This window comes from Lathyrus oleraceus, chromosome 7 (assembly GCF_024323335.1).
Source record: "Lathyrus oleraceus cultivar Zhongwan6 chromosome 7, CAAS_Psat_ZW6_1.0, whole genome shotgun sequence".
Lineage (NCBI taxonomy): Eukaryota > Viridiplantae > Streptophyta > Magnoliopsida > Fabales > Fabaceae > Lathyrus > Lathyrus oleraceus.
In genome coordinates this window covers 542190864-542208982 of record NC_066585.1, presented here as the reverse complement: position 1 = coordinate 542208982, position 18119 = coordinate 542190864, and the positions used below count along the sequence as shown (strand labels likewise).

Sequence of the window (18119 nt, the reverse complement as noted above, 5' to 3'; positions counted from 1 at the left end):
TTGGTCGTACATTAGACTGTATTTGCAGAATCTGACTTGAGGGTCTAACTTGGTTGTACATTAGACTGTATTTGCAGAATCTGACTTGAGGGTCTAACTTGGTCGTACATTAGACTGTCACTGAGCAGAATCTGACTTGAAGGTCTAACTTGGTCGTACATTAGACTGTATTTGCAGAATCTGACTTGAAGGTCTAACTTGGTCGTACATTAGACTGTATTTGCGTGGCCTCTGAGGACTTGAAGGTCTAACTTGGTCGTACATTAGACTGTATTTGAGTGGCCTCTGAGGACTTGAAGGTCTAACTTAGTCGTACATTAGACTGTATTTGAGTTATTGAAGGTCAGAATGGATCGTACGCTAGATCGTATCTGATTTGAAGGAGTCATATGTTGAGATGAATCAGGATGGACCGTATGCTAGGCAGTACCTGAGAAGTGAAGGTCCAACGGGGTCGTACATTAGACCGTGTTGGAGTAGTTGAAGATCAGAATGGATCGTCCGTTAGATCGTATCTGAGTGGAAGGAGTTATATGTTGGGCTGAATCAGAATGAACCGTACGCTAGGCTATATCTGATAGTATTTGTGTATGTTGTATTTGCAATAAATGTCTGGGATGAGCTTATAGATGCCATCGTTAGGAGGATGTCAGAATGAACGTAAACATGGAGTATATCTGAAAGATGTAGTTGAATCCTGGATGTAATTGGTAAAGCTGTTCGTCTGAATGGACCTTTGTTTTGATTGTATCAAGAGGATAATTAACCTGAAAAATAAAGTTAGCTTCATGCCATGTCATGATGCATGAGATGCAAATGTTGTATGCATGCGTTTGCTGTGAAATGATGTAATGAGTGAATTATGCGTCTGGAATAAATGAGAGCATTGTATACATGTATATGTTATGAAATGATGTAATGTATATGAGGCGGAACGAAAATTGTATGTAGGTATGTGATGTGAAATGATGTAATGAATGCACTATGCGTCTGAAACGTTCTTCCAGGGACTCTACTGGGGAATAAATTCCAGTCTCCTGGTCGGAGACATTTGTATTGATGACCCTTCCTTAGCTGGGGGATTTGATTGCCGTCTGACGATGGAAACACTGAACAGAGCCTGGCTGGGGATGGAAGAGATGACCCATTTGTCTAGTAATGCCACTCTCTTCTGGGAATGACTGGCTTTTGTTGGGGAATGGATTTGTAACCGGACTTGTTGGAAAGCCTGGTTAGACCTTATCCTCGATCCTGAAGTCTTGTAGTAATCGCTATTTCTATTTTAGGCATGTATTTTTGTAAACATTGATCATATTCAAATGCATATATCAATTCAAGTTAAATCAATGGACGTTTACGCAAACAAAACAGAGAAAGTAACAAAAGCATCTTTTTGGAAATGGAATTGTACTGATTTTGAAAGAGGGCCTATAAACAGGCGAATTGAATACAAGGAGACAAAAATCCTAGTAAGAGAAAATTGTCAAGAAAACAACGAGAAAGCTATGCAGAAAAAGTCCTATCGATTCTAATTCCACTACTGTCATCATGTCTTCGGGCATCTCATCCCTTGCTGTCGGATGGTAGTGATTGGCTTGTTCAGTCCTTTGAACTTGGTTGAAGCTGTCTAAGAACGGGACATAGTCATACGCTTTGATCCCTAATTTTTGCCTGGACCGCCCTTTCAGGTTTTCAGTCCACCGGGATACCCTTTTTTGCCCAAGCCGCCTTTTCAGGTCTTCGACTTGCCGGGTGTACATTTGTATATGTTTATCCCTACTTTTTGCCCGAACCCTTTTGGTTCGCCGGGATGCCCTTATTTTTGCCTAGGTACGTTGACCTAGCAGGTCTCTTTTATGCGTAGTATTTTTTGACTATGTCTGCGTTCACAGGATGCGGGAAGTCTTCGCCATCCATTGTAGCAAGTATCATGGCTCCACCGGAGAATACCTTCTTAACTACAAATGGCCCTTCGTATGTGGGAGTCCACTTGCCTCTGGGATCCCCTTGCGGTAGAATGATACGCTTGATCACCAAGTCGCCAATTTGATACACCTGTCTCTTGACTCTTTTGTTAAATGCTTGGGTCATGCGCTTCTAATATATCTGCCCGTGACAAACAGCCGCAAGTCTCTTCTCATCAATCAAATTCATCTGATCGAGCCGAGTCTGAATCCATTCATCCTCGCCTAAACCCGCCTCTTTCATGATCCTTAGAGAGGGAATCTGAACTTCCACTGGTAAAACGACTTCCATTCCATAGACTAAAGAGAAAGGAGTTGCCCCTGTCGAAGTGCGTACTGAAGTGCGATAACCATGGAGAGCAAATGGTAACATCTCATGCCAGTCTTTGTACGTTACTGTCATCTTTTGTATGATCTTCTTGATGTTCTTATTAGCAGCCTCCACGGCGCCATTCATCTTTGGCCGGTACGGAGAAGAGTTATGGTATTTTATTTTAAACTGCATGCAGAGTTCAGTTTAGTACTATTATCAGTGATAACTCTCTCAGGGGACAGCAGGTTTCTCAGATGCATATTTGATAGAATCCCTCTTAGAAATCAATAAAGTGGTATGATTCAACATATACTGTCTTAGTCGGCGAGCAGCCTAGGCCAAAGCGTAGCAAGCTTTCTCGAGCTGTGAGTATCTTGTTTCACAGTCGGTACCTTTTGCTAAGGCAGTGTATGACATGCTCTTTTCGACCAGACTCGTCATGTTGCCCCAGCACACCTTATTGAATTTTCTAACACGGTCAAATACATGATAAGAGGTCTTCCTTCAACTGGTGGTATCAGAATTGGAGGTTCTTGGAGATACTTCTTGATTTTGTCATTCATCATTCCGTACCATCTCAGTAATTTGAAGACGGGTTTGCAGGTAGTAGTCAAGTGTGGGATGAATCGGGCAATGTAATTCAAGTGCCCCAAGAAGCCTCTGACTTCTTTCTTGTCCATTTCAGTACCCATTGCAATTTCAATTGACTCCTCCTGCGGCTGTATGGTCTTTTCTTCTTGTAGTACCAGTCTGGCAAGTTCTCCAGGGATTTCACAATCTCCCTCGCTTCCATCCTCAGCTTGGTAGATCGGATTTTCAAAGTCATAATGAACAGTAGCAGAACTATTATCAACAGGATCCAGAGTGAATATGGATACGCGATTTGTTACGTGAGTGTGTGCAAGAAAACATAGCTTGTTTGAAAAATGACAGGAAAGATAAAGAGCGCAATATTTGAATGCAAAAAGTCCATTGATTTATTGAATATGAATATGCTTATGAAAATGATAAAACCCTTAAAATTAGCTATTATGCCCCGGGTATAGACACAATGCTTGGAACCACAAAAATAGCAATAACAATTACTCCTGACTAAAGGAAATCGGGATAATGTCTTCAGCCTTCCAATTATTGAGTCCGTCACCAATTGTTGGGAAAATCCAGCTATCCAAGTCATAATCGTTATCAGTATCCTCCACAGCATTGACAGTCTCGTCATGATTAGGCAGAGGGGCAGTAATGACATTAGGAATCTCCGGAGGATCAAATTCAAATTCTCCAGCGTCGATCATATCCTGAATCTTATTTTTCAACGACCAACAATCGTTTGTATTATGCCCGGGGCTATCAGAGTGATACGCACACCTGGCATTGGGATTGTAACTAGGAGAAGTAGTGTTGGGTTTTGCAGGAGGATCTCTAAGGGTAATTAAATTCGCCTTTAGCATGCTTTGCAGTGCTTGTGCTAAAGTCATATTGATCTTTGTAAACTGCCTTCTTCCCGGGTTAATGTGCCTCACAGATTTCTTGTCTTTTTTCTTCTCGAGCAAGAGAGCCTTCAGTTCCTCCTGCCCCTTGGATAAGTTCAAGATCATCTCCTGGAGTTGAGCATTCTGAGCCTGGAGATCTTTGACAATTTGTTCGAGGTCCATTTTTCTGTGTGGAGGAAAACCGTGAGAACACTGATCCCTTTAGAGTACCTGTTATGCTATGTTATGCTATGCAATGCATGAAATGTTTTCAAGGCCTTTTGGAATTTAACTTTGCGTAAACTACCAAAAAAGGAAACTTTTTTTTGTTTTTTTTATTTTTTTTTTTTTTTTACAAAACAGAGCAAAGTTAAATCCCTAAGTCCTTGAAATGGTTAGTACAATGTTATGATGTCATGATGTTATGATGTTAAACAAGCATAAACAAGTCACACAACAATCATCCCTAGGTTTTAAGGCTTGCATGAGTTCCATAGGTAAGTACCCTCCCCACTGAAGTTTGGTTGGTGTCAACCTGTCCTAGAATAGTAACCGGGTTCTAGAAGGATCTCCAACCATTGACCTTCTTTTAAGTCCACTTCAGTGCAACACCAAGTGGTTGACCGAAGCTTCCCTAAAGTCCAATCTCAAAGAGTGTAGCATCGAGTATCAACCAACCTCAGTCGAAACCGAAGCCAGTTATCTCACTACTTTCTAATGGCTAGGATGAGTCAATTAGGGTTCTAAAGGTCTGGTTAATGCTTTGATGACACCACGCGGAAGCCAAAATTTTCCCCAAGTGAACATGAGGAACATTCGGACATCCAAAGTGTCACATTAACCGTAGCCATCATTTTAACCATTCCAGTATACGCCGGATAGTCGCGATGATCTATTGCTACTTACCTAAGGTACACTAGATCTGGGTGTAGGATCTTTCACTCAACAATACCCTTAAAAGAAGGAACAATTTAAAACATAAATGATTTTTAAGGTGACCTCTCTTTATGTCCCCAGCAGAGTCGCCAGTTCTGTCATACGGTGAACTGGACTTTTTGTGTTTTTTTATCGCAATGTCGCGGTTAGCAAGAGTCGCCACCGACTTTTCTTTTATCCCATAAGGAAAGGTGGAAAAGAACAGGAAAGACCTTAATTTAGATTCTTAGGTTCGGGAGGTACGTTATACAAAGGGAAGGTGTTAGCACCCTTTGTATCCATGGTTATCCATGGGCTCTTAATTGCTCAATCATTTATGTTTTCCTTGTTTGAAGAAGTGTTTTGAGAAATGTGTGAAAAATGTTTTGAAAATGAGAATTTAACTTTGTAATGATTCTTGCATGAATGTATACAAAGTGGTTATCTCATTTAGGTTTGAAAGTTATTCAGAAAAATATAACTCAACAATGATCCGGGTACGGATGTATGCTACATGGTGATTTTCCAAAAAAAGGATGTTTGAAATGTGTAAGGTGGGAAAAATACTTTAGGTTATGAATGAGCAATTAAGGGTTATACCTGTCCGAGGTCTTTCCGGGCATTTCCTATCCTTATGAGGGTAAAACTGTCCTTACTATTGAGAAGTAAGTAGTTTTGTCCTTGGGATGTAGAAGGGTCATCGTAGGGTCATCGATAGGTCATTGAAGGCAACAGTTGTGAGGATACCTTAGCATTCGAAGGGACTATCATCATTTAACCGTAGGCTACACCGAAGGGTCATCGAGGGACAAAATCGTATTTTTCGAAGGCAACATCCGAGGGACCATGATTTATCTTATGATGATTTAACCGTAGGGTCGTTGCTAAGAGTATCCCCCATATTCGCGGGACATGACCGTATTACGTAATCGGGGGGTAACAAAGAGAGGTCCGATATCATTTATTTAAAGTCCATATTTTAACGTTCATTAGGTAATTATGATGAATCTCCACATTAAAATCAATACATTAAAAATTAATACATTAAAAATTAATACATCAAAATTAATTAGGCAATCCATATGAATCTTCACATTAAAGTGAAGTAATTTAGAATCCATCTCCACGAAGGTCTCCCACACGTAAAGCGGAGTACCTAGCCGGCCGCTTCATTGGGGATATGGAAGCTTTTACACCATTCAACACACGGGTTAGAGTATTAAGATAAAATATGATTTGACAATTGCACCATAAAATAGACATAACAGTTATGAGCTCAGGCCAAGTGATGCAAAAATCGTAATTAGACAAGCATAAGATAGAACAGCAAAGAGACAAAGCAGTCACTGTCCCGTTCGCCTCTGCTTCGCCTAGCGAAGGCTCAGCGAATGCTCGCTGCAGGCTCGCTTAGCGATGAGCTAGCGAGCGGCCACGGGTTTGGAGTTTGACAGCAGCATGACTTCCGAAAACCTGCACTCTTATGGCATTTGATCACAGGCATAGCATAGACAATTATACAGGATGTTCATACTTAGATTCACATACGAAATCAGATTACATATCAAAAATTTAATCGGAATGCATCATGTATGTAAAGAATGTCAATTGGAAACGTAAAACAGCGTTGATACGCAAACCTGTGCGCAATTGCGATATTGAAAGGGACTGATTGCTTGGAGGCCGGATTGAGTTGGGCGGCGGTAGTTTCGGCGCGGATGGGCTGCCTTCAGGTTAACAGGGTTTTGGCACCAGGGTTTCCGTCCTTCGTCTTGGTCTCTCTGTTTCGGTGTCCGTCCGGCTATTTGTTGGTCTCCCTGTGTCCCCCTTTTCGTGGCTGAAGAGCTGGTATTTATAGTAGTAGTGGTGGTGACCTAATGGGCTTAAAATGAGGTCCAAAACTTCAGCTTCTCGCAAGCTTCGCTAGGCGAAGGAATTGCTCGCCTAGCGAGCAAGCCATTCTGGGCTTTTTTCTGGATCTGATGCTTCGCTGGGCGAGTGTCATGATGAAGTGTTCGCTAGGCGAAGGAATTGCTCGCCTAGCGAGCAAGCTATTTTGGGCCGTCTTTGGATTGGGCCTGTTGTGAGCTGGGCTTTCGTTCCTTTAGAGTCAGTGTCTTGCAGAACAAGTCAGAGGAAAGCTTTGTAATATCGATGGGCAAATTTTGGGGTATGACATCATGCATATTAATATGAATATTATTTCATCATCAAAAGAATTCACATTAATTAATTAAATTCATCAAATACAAAAAACATAGTCAACCATTGACCACACAAGAAAACAACATTGAAACCCAAACCTATCACTAAAAAACGGTCCCTGGTGGTTATAACGACTATATCTTCACTTGGGTGACGACCATCACCCAACCCTTCACCACCCCCTTTCACAACATGTCACCCTTTGACGATTGGCAAGAGAAATCCCTTCTAGTGATGACTGACGACCGTCAGCTATCCCAGACACATGATGGGCAACCTATCATGCTCGTGACACCCATCACACTGTTACACAAGGCAACATCTGCGTTTTGGTCATGGGAGCTCACCTGAAGCTCCGATTTCGACCTCCAGCACTCCAATTCGCATAAAAAACAATAGATTCATATTATACAATAATCAAACCATCACCCACACATCAATTATCATTCAATTTCATCAATTAATTATAAGTTCAATGTTATGTTCATAACACAAAATATACAACAATGACATTCATAATATTCAGGATCATATCCATCCATCATGCATAAATTCCAGCATTATACAAAATATAAAATTATACATGAAACATGAAAATTAGCATGAATTTTTACACAATCATCATTGAAACTCACAAAGCACAACAATGACGAAGAAAACCTAAATGAGGGTGAGAATTCCTATCTATCCTTCATGGAATAACACCCATATTCAAGTACCCCTTCCCCTTTACCTGAATTTCCAGTAGCAAAACAAATTTGGTTATGATGTTCTTCTTCTTCTCCCTCAAGCCCTTATTCTCCTTCTCCCGTCCTTGTCTCTTTTTCTCAATTCTATGTACAGAAAAATTTTGCTCTTCTTCCTTTACTATTTATGTTAACTAAAAATTGTATTTAAATTAATTATTGCACTTTTACCCCTCAACTCTTGTGCACTCTCTCCTTATCGGTCATACTTTATAAATATTCTAATTTCTACTTCAATCTCACTATTCTCTTATTTTACTATTATTTCATTATTATTTTATTATTTTAATGAAATAAACTATACTAATTTTCCATAAATCCAACAAAATCACATATGTTATCGACAAAGTAAATAATTAGAAGTATATTAAACCACTAAAATAATTAAATTAAAAACAATAAAATAAAATAATTGAATTGAATTTTGGTCGTTACACTGCCTCTTACCCGAATGAAACTTTAAAATGTTTCCAAACAACCCATTCTTTAATGAGAACAACCAAAAAAATCCTCGCAAACTCAACAAAGAACAAACATCACAATGTTTACCTCGAAGAAGTTCCGCACATATGAGCCAATCTCCACCAAAAACATTCTTCATGCAACAATAATTTTATTTTATAAATTTGTTGATTTTTAAGACTAATAATTATTATTTAAAATAATTAAATAAAAAAAATAATAAAAGAAAGTGGAGATTGAGGTTTAATAATAATAATAATAATAATAATAATGGTTAGAGAAAGTGAAAAGAGGTTAAGACTCTAATAGAGAGGTTAAGAGAGAGTAGTGAGTGATTATTTATATTTATTAAATTTATTTTATTTTGTAAAATTATTAATTTTTAAAGTTAATAATTATTATTTAATATAATTAAATAAAAGAAATAATAAAATAAAATTGGAGAGAGATGTAATATAATTACATAATTAAATAAATGAAAGAACTTCTAATATTACCTAACAACAATATCTTTTTGTATTTTTTCTTAATACATTAATATTTTTTCTAGTTTCTTTTCCTAATGTTAGTTTTTGAAACTTTTTAATTGTTATTTTTAAATTTTGAAATAGTACTCTCTCCGTCTCAAATAACAACGAATTAAAAAATATAATTAATTTATAATTTGATACAAATATTTTTTTAACTAAAGTGACTTATATAATAGTAGTACAATGTAAAAAAGGAGTTAGGGCTGGTTTGATTTAGGAGCGGCTGAAGAAAGAGTTAAGTCAGAGAGAGAGAGAAAGGTGTGAAGGAAAAATGAGCAACGAAGCAAAAGGCACGACGAAGATCGATGGTGGATTTAGGTCAAAATTGAATCACGCCCTCTACAGCGGTGAAAAGAAGCACGTTTTCGCTGGCTTAGTTCTCATCGCCGCCGTCTTTTCTGTACCATGGTTTCTTATGAATAGAGGTTCCTTCTTTTCATTTCAACTTTACTATTCTATTTTTTCAATTCACTCAACTTTGCTGTACCATGGTTTCTTATGAATAGAGGTTAAAACAACTTAAATAAGTGCTTATAGCATAATCACTTATCATTTAAGTGCTTATGCATAAGCTATTTGGGAAGAAAAGATAAAATCAATTCTCTTACTTTTACTCAAAACCAACTTTGCAAAATTGAAATTATTCTATAATCCTATTTTGTGCTCTATTAAACGTAGATTTGTAGACAATGAATTTTGAATCAAAATAACCTAACTTCTAAAGAACAAATTTACCGAAATTTTGAGTTTCCAAACAGGTATCCAAATAAACATTTCATCTGTTACTTAATCTGTTAAGCTTCTACTTCTTTGCAGGATCAAAACATCAGTCTCATCAAGATTACATGGAAAAAGCTGATAAAGCAAGGAGCCAAAGACTCTCATCCAGACCTGCGTCTGCCAAATAATCTCGATTAGGGTTCTGTTAAAGATCACAGTTTCCAGTAACTCTAGATTTAAAAGCCATTAGATATGTTTGTTGGATGTCCTTTTCTCTCTACTTTTGTCATTGGGATGGATATCCATTTTTGTTCTATTTGCACTTCACTGCTAAATAGATCGGATTTTAATAATTAAAAAGACTATCATTGTTTGATATTTTGATGTCAGTAAATTCTCTATGTAATAAAATATGTTAGATTTCATTTTCCTGATTGAATCGTATAATAGGGCGATGAGACTTTTCATTTGATGTAGAGGCGGACATGCAACTTATTTCTCATATGAGTACTATGCTTCGGTGATGATTTTGCTGTAATGTTTGTAGAACATATTGTCTCTGTCATGCTTGTTTAATTAAATTCATCATATTGCTGGTCTCATGCTGCAGATAAAAGAAGAATTTGTATCAAGATGACAACAGGTAATATAAATTTAATCAAATCTTTATTTGTAGTCTGGAGAGCATCAAAAGTCCTATGTTGGTACTTAATTTAAGGTGAAGTTTCCTTTGCAATTGTACAATATTGTGAAAAGTGGAAACATATAACTGAGTTGCCATGTTGAAATAGTTTACCTTTTCAAAATCTATCTAGGCTCTAATCTAATTAATGGCTGAATTTGTAAGAGACCAGGGTTACATGTCATGTTAGAAAGTAGAAACATGGTCTGAATTTGGTCTTGGGTAACTATCAATTAACCAGGGTTACAGTAACAAACTAATTTTCAGCCTTAAAAGATATCAAAGGCACTAGGAGTAGGAAGTGTAATGTGTCAATGGAACTGCAAAATCATCATATAGAATGCAGGTTTTGAGCTAATCAGAGTCTTGCATACATAAAGAGATAAAGAGTTTAGATATCAGGTACAAACAACCCTTGTTTGTTTCGTCGTAAACTTAGCAACATCTTCCTCGTCTACATTCGGAATCTAAACTGAACTGAGAGTATCCTCTCACCAAGAGCTATGTAAAAGTGTAAAAGCATCGTCTTTAATTCTTTTATAGTATTGATAGAATATTGATTTAGATCCTTAAGCATGTTGTCACGACATGAGTTAGATTTATATTGAGAACATGAAAGGTTTCCTGGGAAGAGTAGAGTATCCTTTGGCGATCTTTACACATAACCAATTAGTATAAGTGTTGGCTGATAAATTTTCTTGTCATTTCACCATCTATCAAACAGTTGTATTATATGATCATCTCATTTTCTAGTATCCCACTTTCACTTTCTTTTCCCTCTCACTTTTCCAGAGAGGGATTCGCTTTGGCGATATAGACTCCCAATTTCATGTCTTCTTGTTTATATGCCAAAATAATTGGCTCTTATGTTGAGGAATTGACTGCTGGTCTTAGAGCTGAGAATCTGAGAAAAGGTTTAATGTAATCTCTCTCCATTGCCAACTGAAAGGCTTTGATATGGCTTCTTCCCTCTTGCCACAACCCAAAACTTCTTAAAATTTTCCGCTCCCATTGTGGAGGCATGCCCCCCTGTGTCGGGGATCTGCTACTCGAGCTCAATTCTCCTTAATTACACCAGATCGAAGACTTGCGCCACCCCTTCACTTGGTGCCTTCAACACCAACAATGGCGGTCTCCATGCCATTTTCATGGTTTAAGATCAAATATCTGTATTTTATGAATCTATTTGTTTGATGTTTATTCATTTATTTATGTTTCCTCTATTTTGCTTCTTATTGTATATCTTGTTATTTTTAGGTTTGTTTCATGTTTGTTCTATCTATGATGTTTCGTAACGAAGTTTATTCTAATTATCAAATGAAATTTGCCGTATTTCAATTGTGGATTTTTTTTAAAGATAAGGTTTGGTGTTAGTTGGAGTAAATTATTATGATTAGATTTCACAAGCTTATAAAAGAGTTTAACGAAAGTTTCAAAAGGGCACATCAATCATTGTTCTTTATAAGAGACAGCTACACCATTGGAATAATCATTTTTATTTGTGGGAGCCACTTTAATATTGTTGAAGCAACAGAGATCATAATATAAAATTTAAGCAATCACATTACTTGATAATGACATTAGCCTCTTCATTATCATTTTTTATTTAAATTTTTTTATTTCTTATTGATATTTTACTAATTTTTCTACTCAAATTTCTTTTTTCAACATGGGAAAGTGGATATAGAAGGGAATTGGGAATCTGAGGTGCTTTTTTTATTTTATTAATTGTTATTGATATTTTATTTTATTAAATTTTCTACTCTAATGTCTATTTTCTATTTTATAATGGCAATACCATATTTTATAGTTTTATTCTAATTACATTTTATAATTTTTTGGACTCAATTTTATATTTATTAATACAGTTTTCTTTAATATACTCTTGTCCTGTTAATTTGTACACAACTCAATGATAATGTGAAATAATTATCATATATTACATCAACTAATCAATAAAATAGTAGGAGTACTAATGATAGTTAAATACTATCCCAATTATACCCAAGTTTTAAATCTCACTTTTTAACGTACCTTAGGTTATTCATTCTTTTTAGAATTTTCATTTCATAGAAAACCCATGAAATTTTTCATTTTTTAACTTAAAAATAAGTTCAAAGTTTAATAGTATATTTATATACACAATTTAATAATATACTTATATTCAATAATTTGTCAAATTTTACAAATAAATTTGTAACTATTATTACTATTCATTCTTTCAACTCTTAATTTTTCTTTCGTGTAACTATTTCCTGCGTAACTAAAACTAAGGACATTATAATGGAGCTTCAAGGGACTTTATAATCGATTTAAGTTTGATTTTACAACTAAGACTTGATATTAACATCTTTATCATTATTCAATTTTGATGGATAAAGTGAAGAGAAAACCAAAAAAAAGATAAACATATAGAATCATAAGCAGGAAATATTCTCAACTTTCAATTATGCAGAGAAACTTTGACATCAACAAGGACTATATACAAAGCACCAACCAACCACTTTAGGATGGGGACAAGTAGTAGGTCTAGAACCCATTTTAACTAATAATGCACATAAACATATAATTAAAAGGGTTAATTAATACTAATTTACATTAACATAAAGTTGATCAAATGAAAGGATTAATATGATTAGAGAAGTCACTATTACTAATTCCTGCTCCTTCATAACCCATCCATTCTTCCCAATATCCCCAATCTGGATCATTCTTTCCTCTAAATGGTTCATCATCATAACACCTCTTCTTCTTCTTCTCCTTCTCATATGTTTCTCTCTTCTTTGTTTCTTCTCTCAAATTTGTAATCGCAACCTGAACATCATTTCATTCATATTATTATTACTAATTCAATTCACTATTTGCAATGAAAATTTATAGATAATAATAACTCACAACATAAGCCTCATTGATTACGTGAAACCGCACATCACAATCTTTTCCTCTGCAAACATCTGGATGATACTGAAACACAAATAAAACCCAATCAAAATGAAAATACATAAATCTTAAAGAAATTAACTTTTGGGACAAAAAAATAGGATATAGAATGAAACCTGCAAAGCAAGTTGTCTAAAAGCCTTTCTAACATCAGATTCAGAAGCATCTGGTTGAACCTTTAATATCTTATAAGGATCTGTCACAGAAGAAGAATAAGATGAGCAACAAACTCTAACTCTGTTCATCTTATTTTGTTTCTTTTCCTTTCTTCCAAATTGCATCCATGAAACACCAGATCCTATACCACCAATAACACCAGCAGTAGTAGTAGCGGCCATCCTTAAAATCACAAAAACCTCAAAAACCCAGAAAAGCTTTCCTAAAAAAGGATCAAACTTTGAAATAATCAACACAAATACAAAAAGACCAAGAAGAGTTTTTGTTATAAAGGACCAAACTTTAAGATTTCCAACACAAACAAAGAATGACCCAGAAATGGTTTTGTTGTAAAGAAACAAACTTTGATGTGGTTTTATTAATGAAGGAAGATATTGTTTTCAGGATTGGAACAATGGGCACGGCAAGTTGATTTTGATTTTGATGGGGAATCTGTCCAAACTGCAGTAAATAATGGGTTTAGATTTTCCTTTTTTTAAAGAGGATTGAAGAAGATAATAGAATTGATCAAAGGATATGCTATCGGATTAGAGGAAATAGAGTATTTATAGAAATAGAATATTTATTTACTAGTAAAAAAAGAGAAAAAGAGTGAATTGTTTAAAATTGGTTCTTATCCATAGATTGATGCAAACGTGACGTGGAATGTCGTGTTAGTGGAAAGAATTATTGGGTTTTATCTTACTATTGTCTTTTTAAAACTTTTACTTGGTCTCAAGTGTGAGACTTGTCTTTTGGATTTATTATTTGGGTCAAGGTATATTTTGGCGAAAAAAAAATATTTACGGTAAATTTGATAAATTATGGGGTCATTGTTGGATCAAATACTTATTTCTGTGTTAAAAGTTATTGTTGTTAGTGTTACATTCAAAGAACCCTAACAAACCAATTTACTTATATCGTGGTGTCCATTGAAGAATCCAAGGAGACTGATGACATCTCCATTGATGAACTACAAAGTTCATTAGTATTGCATGAACACAAGTTCAATCGACCCAAAGTAAATTGAGAAGATGAAGACCAGACACTTAAAGTGGAAGAAATAATAAATTTTGGAAGAGACATTGTAGAGAATCACCTCGAGGGCATGGTCGAGGCAAAGAAAGATTCATCGTCAACAAAGCAACTGTTGAATGTTTCAAATGTTATAAATTAGGACATTTTCAATATGAATGTCCTATGTGAAATAGAGATGTAAATTATGCAGAGCTAGAAGAAGATGGCCCCCTACCTATGACATACATGGGTGAGATAAAGATTAAAGATATATGGTTTGTGGATTCAGGATGCTCAAATCATATGTGTAGTAACAAAAGTGTGTTTTCAAGTTTGGATATGACTTTCTCTCATTCTGTCGAACTTTGAAACAAGAATAAAAAGGAAGTAACTGAAAAAGATATTATCAAACTAATGATATGAGGTTCTTGTACATTGTCGGAAGTGTTTACTTTGTACCTGAACTTAAGAACAACTTGTTGAGTGTTGGTCAACTTCAGGAAAAAGGATTGGCATTGTTGTTTCAAGAAGAAGCATGCAATATATATCATCCTCAAAGAAGATTGATTGTGAAATCTATCATGAGTGTAAACAGGATGTTCACTATCCTGTCCGAACCACCAAAAACACGTGGAACACAAGAAGGAAAGAATATGGAGGTGACTTGTCTTCATACAGATGGAGCTGACCTGTCAAAAATCTAGCATGAATGATATGGTCATCTTAGTTATAAGGGCCTACGCACGCTGCAATATAAATGGTTCACGGTCTTCCAAAGTTCCCAACCTCAATTGTCACATGTGTGGATGGCTTGAATGGAAAATAGACAAGAAACTCCATTCCAAAGTAGTGTTCATGGAGAAATACTCGGCCTCTAGAGCTCGTTCACCCAGACAATTGTGGTCTCATATCTCTCATCTCTAACAGGAGGAATAGGTACTTTTTAAGTTTCATTGACGACTATAGTCGAAAAGTATAGCTTTATTTGCTAGCCGAAAAATCAAATACTTTGAACTTTTTCAAAATATTCAAAAGTATGGTTGAGAAAGAAGCATGTGTGTTGCTCAAGTGTCTTCATACAGACAGAGGGGGTAAATATACTTCAACAGACTTTGTCAACTTCTGCAAAGAGAATGGAATTCAAAGGCAACTTGCAAATGCATACACATTCCAACAAAATGGCGTTGCGGAGAGAAAAAACATGACAGTCATGAATATGGTGCGAACATTACTATCAACAAAAAATATTCCAAAATCATTCTGGCTTGAAGCAATGAATTGAACTTTCCATGTTCTGAACCGCTGCCCCACCTTGGCAGTTAAAGATGTAGCACCTCAAGGAGCATGGAGGAGAATCAAACCACATGTGGATCATTTCAAAGTTTGGGGCTGCCTTGCTCATGCTCACATTCCAGACGTCAAACGAGGTAAATTAGACAATAAAAGTTTAGTTTGCATTTTCTTAGAGGTGAGTGAAAATACTAAGGGATATAGACTTTTTAATGTGATCACAAACAAAATCGTAATAAGTCGAGATGTGGTATTTCAAGAAGATGAGAAATGGGATTGGGGAAAAGGATATGAAACACAAGTTGGTATAGATTTAGACTGGGGAGAAAAAACACAAGCTGAGGAAAGTGGAGAAACGAGAGATGAAAATGGAAATGAGGAAGATGGAAAAGTAAGTTCTGGTAACGGGGATGTAGTTACATAAACTGAAAATGGAGAAGAAATGAAGTTTTCAAGAGACCAGATTGAGAGGGATACAATCCAAGGGAGAGAAAGAAGAGGTCTTAGAATGCATAACCTCTAGCACTCCATTCTGAACTCGACTACTTAGAAAGTGTTTGCTACAGTAGCTCGACTTGACACAGTGAGAATGGTGATAGCTACAGTGGCTCAGAAAGGATGAAATATCTTCAAATTAGATGTAAAGTCTGATTTCTTGTACAGTCGATTGAGTGAACAAGTTTTTTTGATCAACCAAGAAGCTGTGAAAAGAGGGAATGGGCATTTGGTGTACCAACTACACAAAACATTGCATGGATTAAAACAAGCTCCAAGAGTCCGATTTAATCACATCAAAACTCATTTTATCAAGGAAGATTTCTAAGGTTGTGACTATGAACAAACTTTCTTCACGAAGAGAAGCAAAGAAGGTAAAATCATTATTGTAAGTATCTATGTTGATAACTTAATATTCATCGGCGATTAGGGGTGTGCAAAAAAACCGGTTATTCATAACCAAATTGGTATCCAAATTGTTCTACTTTTAAAAAATCAAACCAAATGCTAAAATAAAAATTTGAATATCCATTTTGTTATCCAAATACAAACCGTTACTCATCATAAAAATTTGGTTTTGTTATTGGGGGTATCCAAATTTTACTATGCCTTAAATTTTTATATTTGTCGGTTTTCATATTTTATCATATTATAAATTAATTTTATATTTTAAATTATTTTAAGAATAAAATTCAGAATTTTTTTCTTTTCACGAAAAATATTATATTCAATTTTTTTTTCGAAAAAATTATATTTGATATTTTTTTCAAATAAAATTATTATTTATTTTTAAATAAAAAAATATGTTTTATCAAAAATATTTTATATTTTTTTCAGTAAAAAATTTCTTTTTTAAAAAAATTTAGATTTTTTTAAAATAATTTTTTTTGATAATTTTTTTAATTTTCATAAAGGTTATTTTTTCAAATTTTCAGAATAAAAAAACTTTTATTTTCAGAAAAAAAATTTTAAAAAAAAAAAAATAATTTTTTATTTTCAGAGTTTTTTTATTTTCGCTTTCCATTTTTTTAAAATAATTTTTTTTCAATTATTTTTATTTTTGGGAATAATTTAATTTTTAAGATTTTTTTTTCTTTTTCAGAATATAATTTTTTTGATATATTTTTATTCTTTTTTCTGAATATTTATTATTTTTTTATTTTAAAAAAATTGTTTTTTTAATGTTTTTTAAATTTTAAAAGAAAAAATATTTTAAAATCTCATAAAATTTATTTATGTTTTTAAATTTAAAAATTAATATTAATTTAAGTAAAATAAAATTTAGAATTTTTTTTTAAAATAACCATGTTTTTGAAAATAAATACGATAATAACCAGATTTTCAAAAAATTTCCCAAAATAACCATGTTTTTTAAGGGATGCGCCGGAGGAGTTGGCGCATCCCCTAAAAATTTTAGGAGTCTTAAAGGCAGGCGCCAAAGGGGCAGGCGCCCTTGTTAAAGCCCCCTTAAGGGAGGCGCCCATAGGGTTGGCGCCTGCATGGCAATGTGTGACAAGGCGCCAGTACAGTTGGCGCCTGCATGGCATGTGTATTTTGAAAATAAAATTTATTTTTGTAATCAGCAAGAATTGAACACACAACCTTTGGATCAATAGCGAAAGACATTACCATTGCACCACAGACCCTTCATGTCAATTTGTTTCATCATCTATTTAATGAGCCATTGTTCAATTGTATTTTTTAAATTGTATTAAAATAAAACACAAAATAATTTTATTAATGATGTATTATTAATAATATATATATATATATATATATATATATATATATATATATTTATAAAATAATAAATAATATCATCAACTAATAAAATTACCATAAAATAATAGCAATATATTAGCATCAAAATAATTAAAGAGTGAAACATTCAAAATTAATTAAAGTTATGGTTGATTCAAATAATAAATCTTAATATACTAAAAATATAACAATTGAGATAATATTCGTTAGAATCATTAAAATTATAATAATAAATATTTTATTAGTAAATTAATTATTATTTTTAGGTTTGAGTCAGATTTCATCCGAAATCTAATCTTTTAAATGAGCTATTTAATTTTTAAATTCATATTCATTCAATTATCTGACTCAACCCATTTTTTATATATATGAGACTAGTGTTATATGTTTAAAATTTACAATCTTTTTAAATAAAAAATTTAAATAAAAATTTATATATACATATATATATATATAT

The 18119-nt window shown here is 34.4% G+C and overlaps 2 protein-coding genes across 2 annotated transcripts; one reads left to right on the top strand and one right to left on the bottom strand.

Annotated features, from left to right (window-relative positions):
- The first annotated feature begins 8781 nt into the window (after positions 1–8781).
- LOC127107227 (uncharacterized) lies at positions 8782–9746 on the top strand. The gene is made up of 2 exons (XM_051044528.1): positions 8782–9026; positions 9418–9746. Exons 1-2 carry the CDS (start codon positions 8873–8875, stop codon positions 9507–9509), a joined length of 246 nt encoding a protein of 81 aa, XP_050900485.1. The 5' UTR covers positions 8782–8872; the 3' UTR covers positions 9510–9746.
- Positions 9747–12423: 2677 nt separating this feature from the next.
- On the bottom strand, positions 12424–13668 carry LOC127107225 (chaperone protein dnaJ 8, chloroplastic). The gene is made up of 3 exons (XM_051044526.1): positions 13060–13668; positions 12899–12967; positions 12424–12817 (listed from the first exon to the last, which is right to left on the bottom strand). The coding sequence occupies exons 1-3, from the start codon at positions 13279–13281 to the stop codon at positions 12617–12619; spliced, it is 492 nt and encodes a 163-aa protein (XP_050900483.1). The 5' UTR covers positions 13282–13668; the 3' UTR covers positions 12424–12616.
- Positions 13669–18119: the final 4451 nt, after the last annotated feature.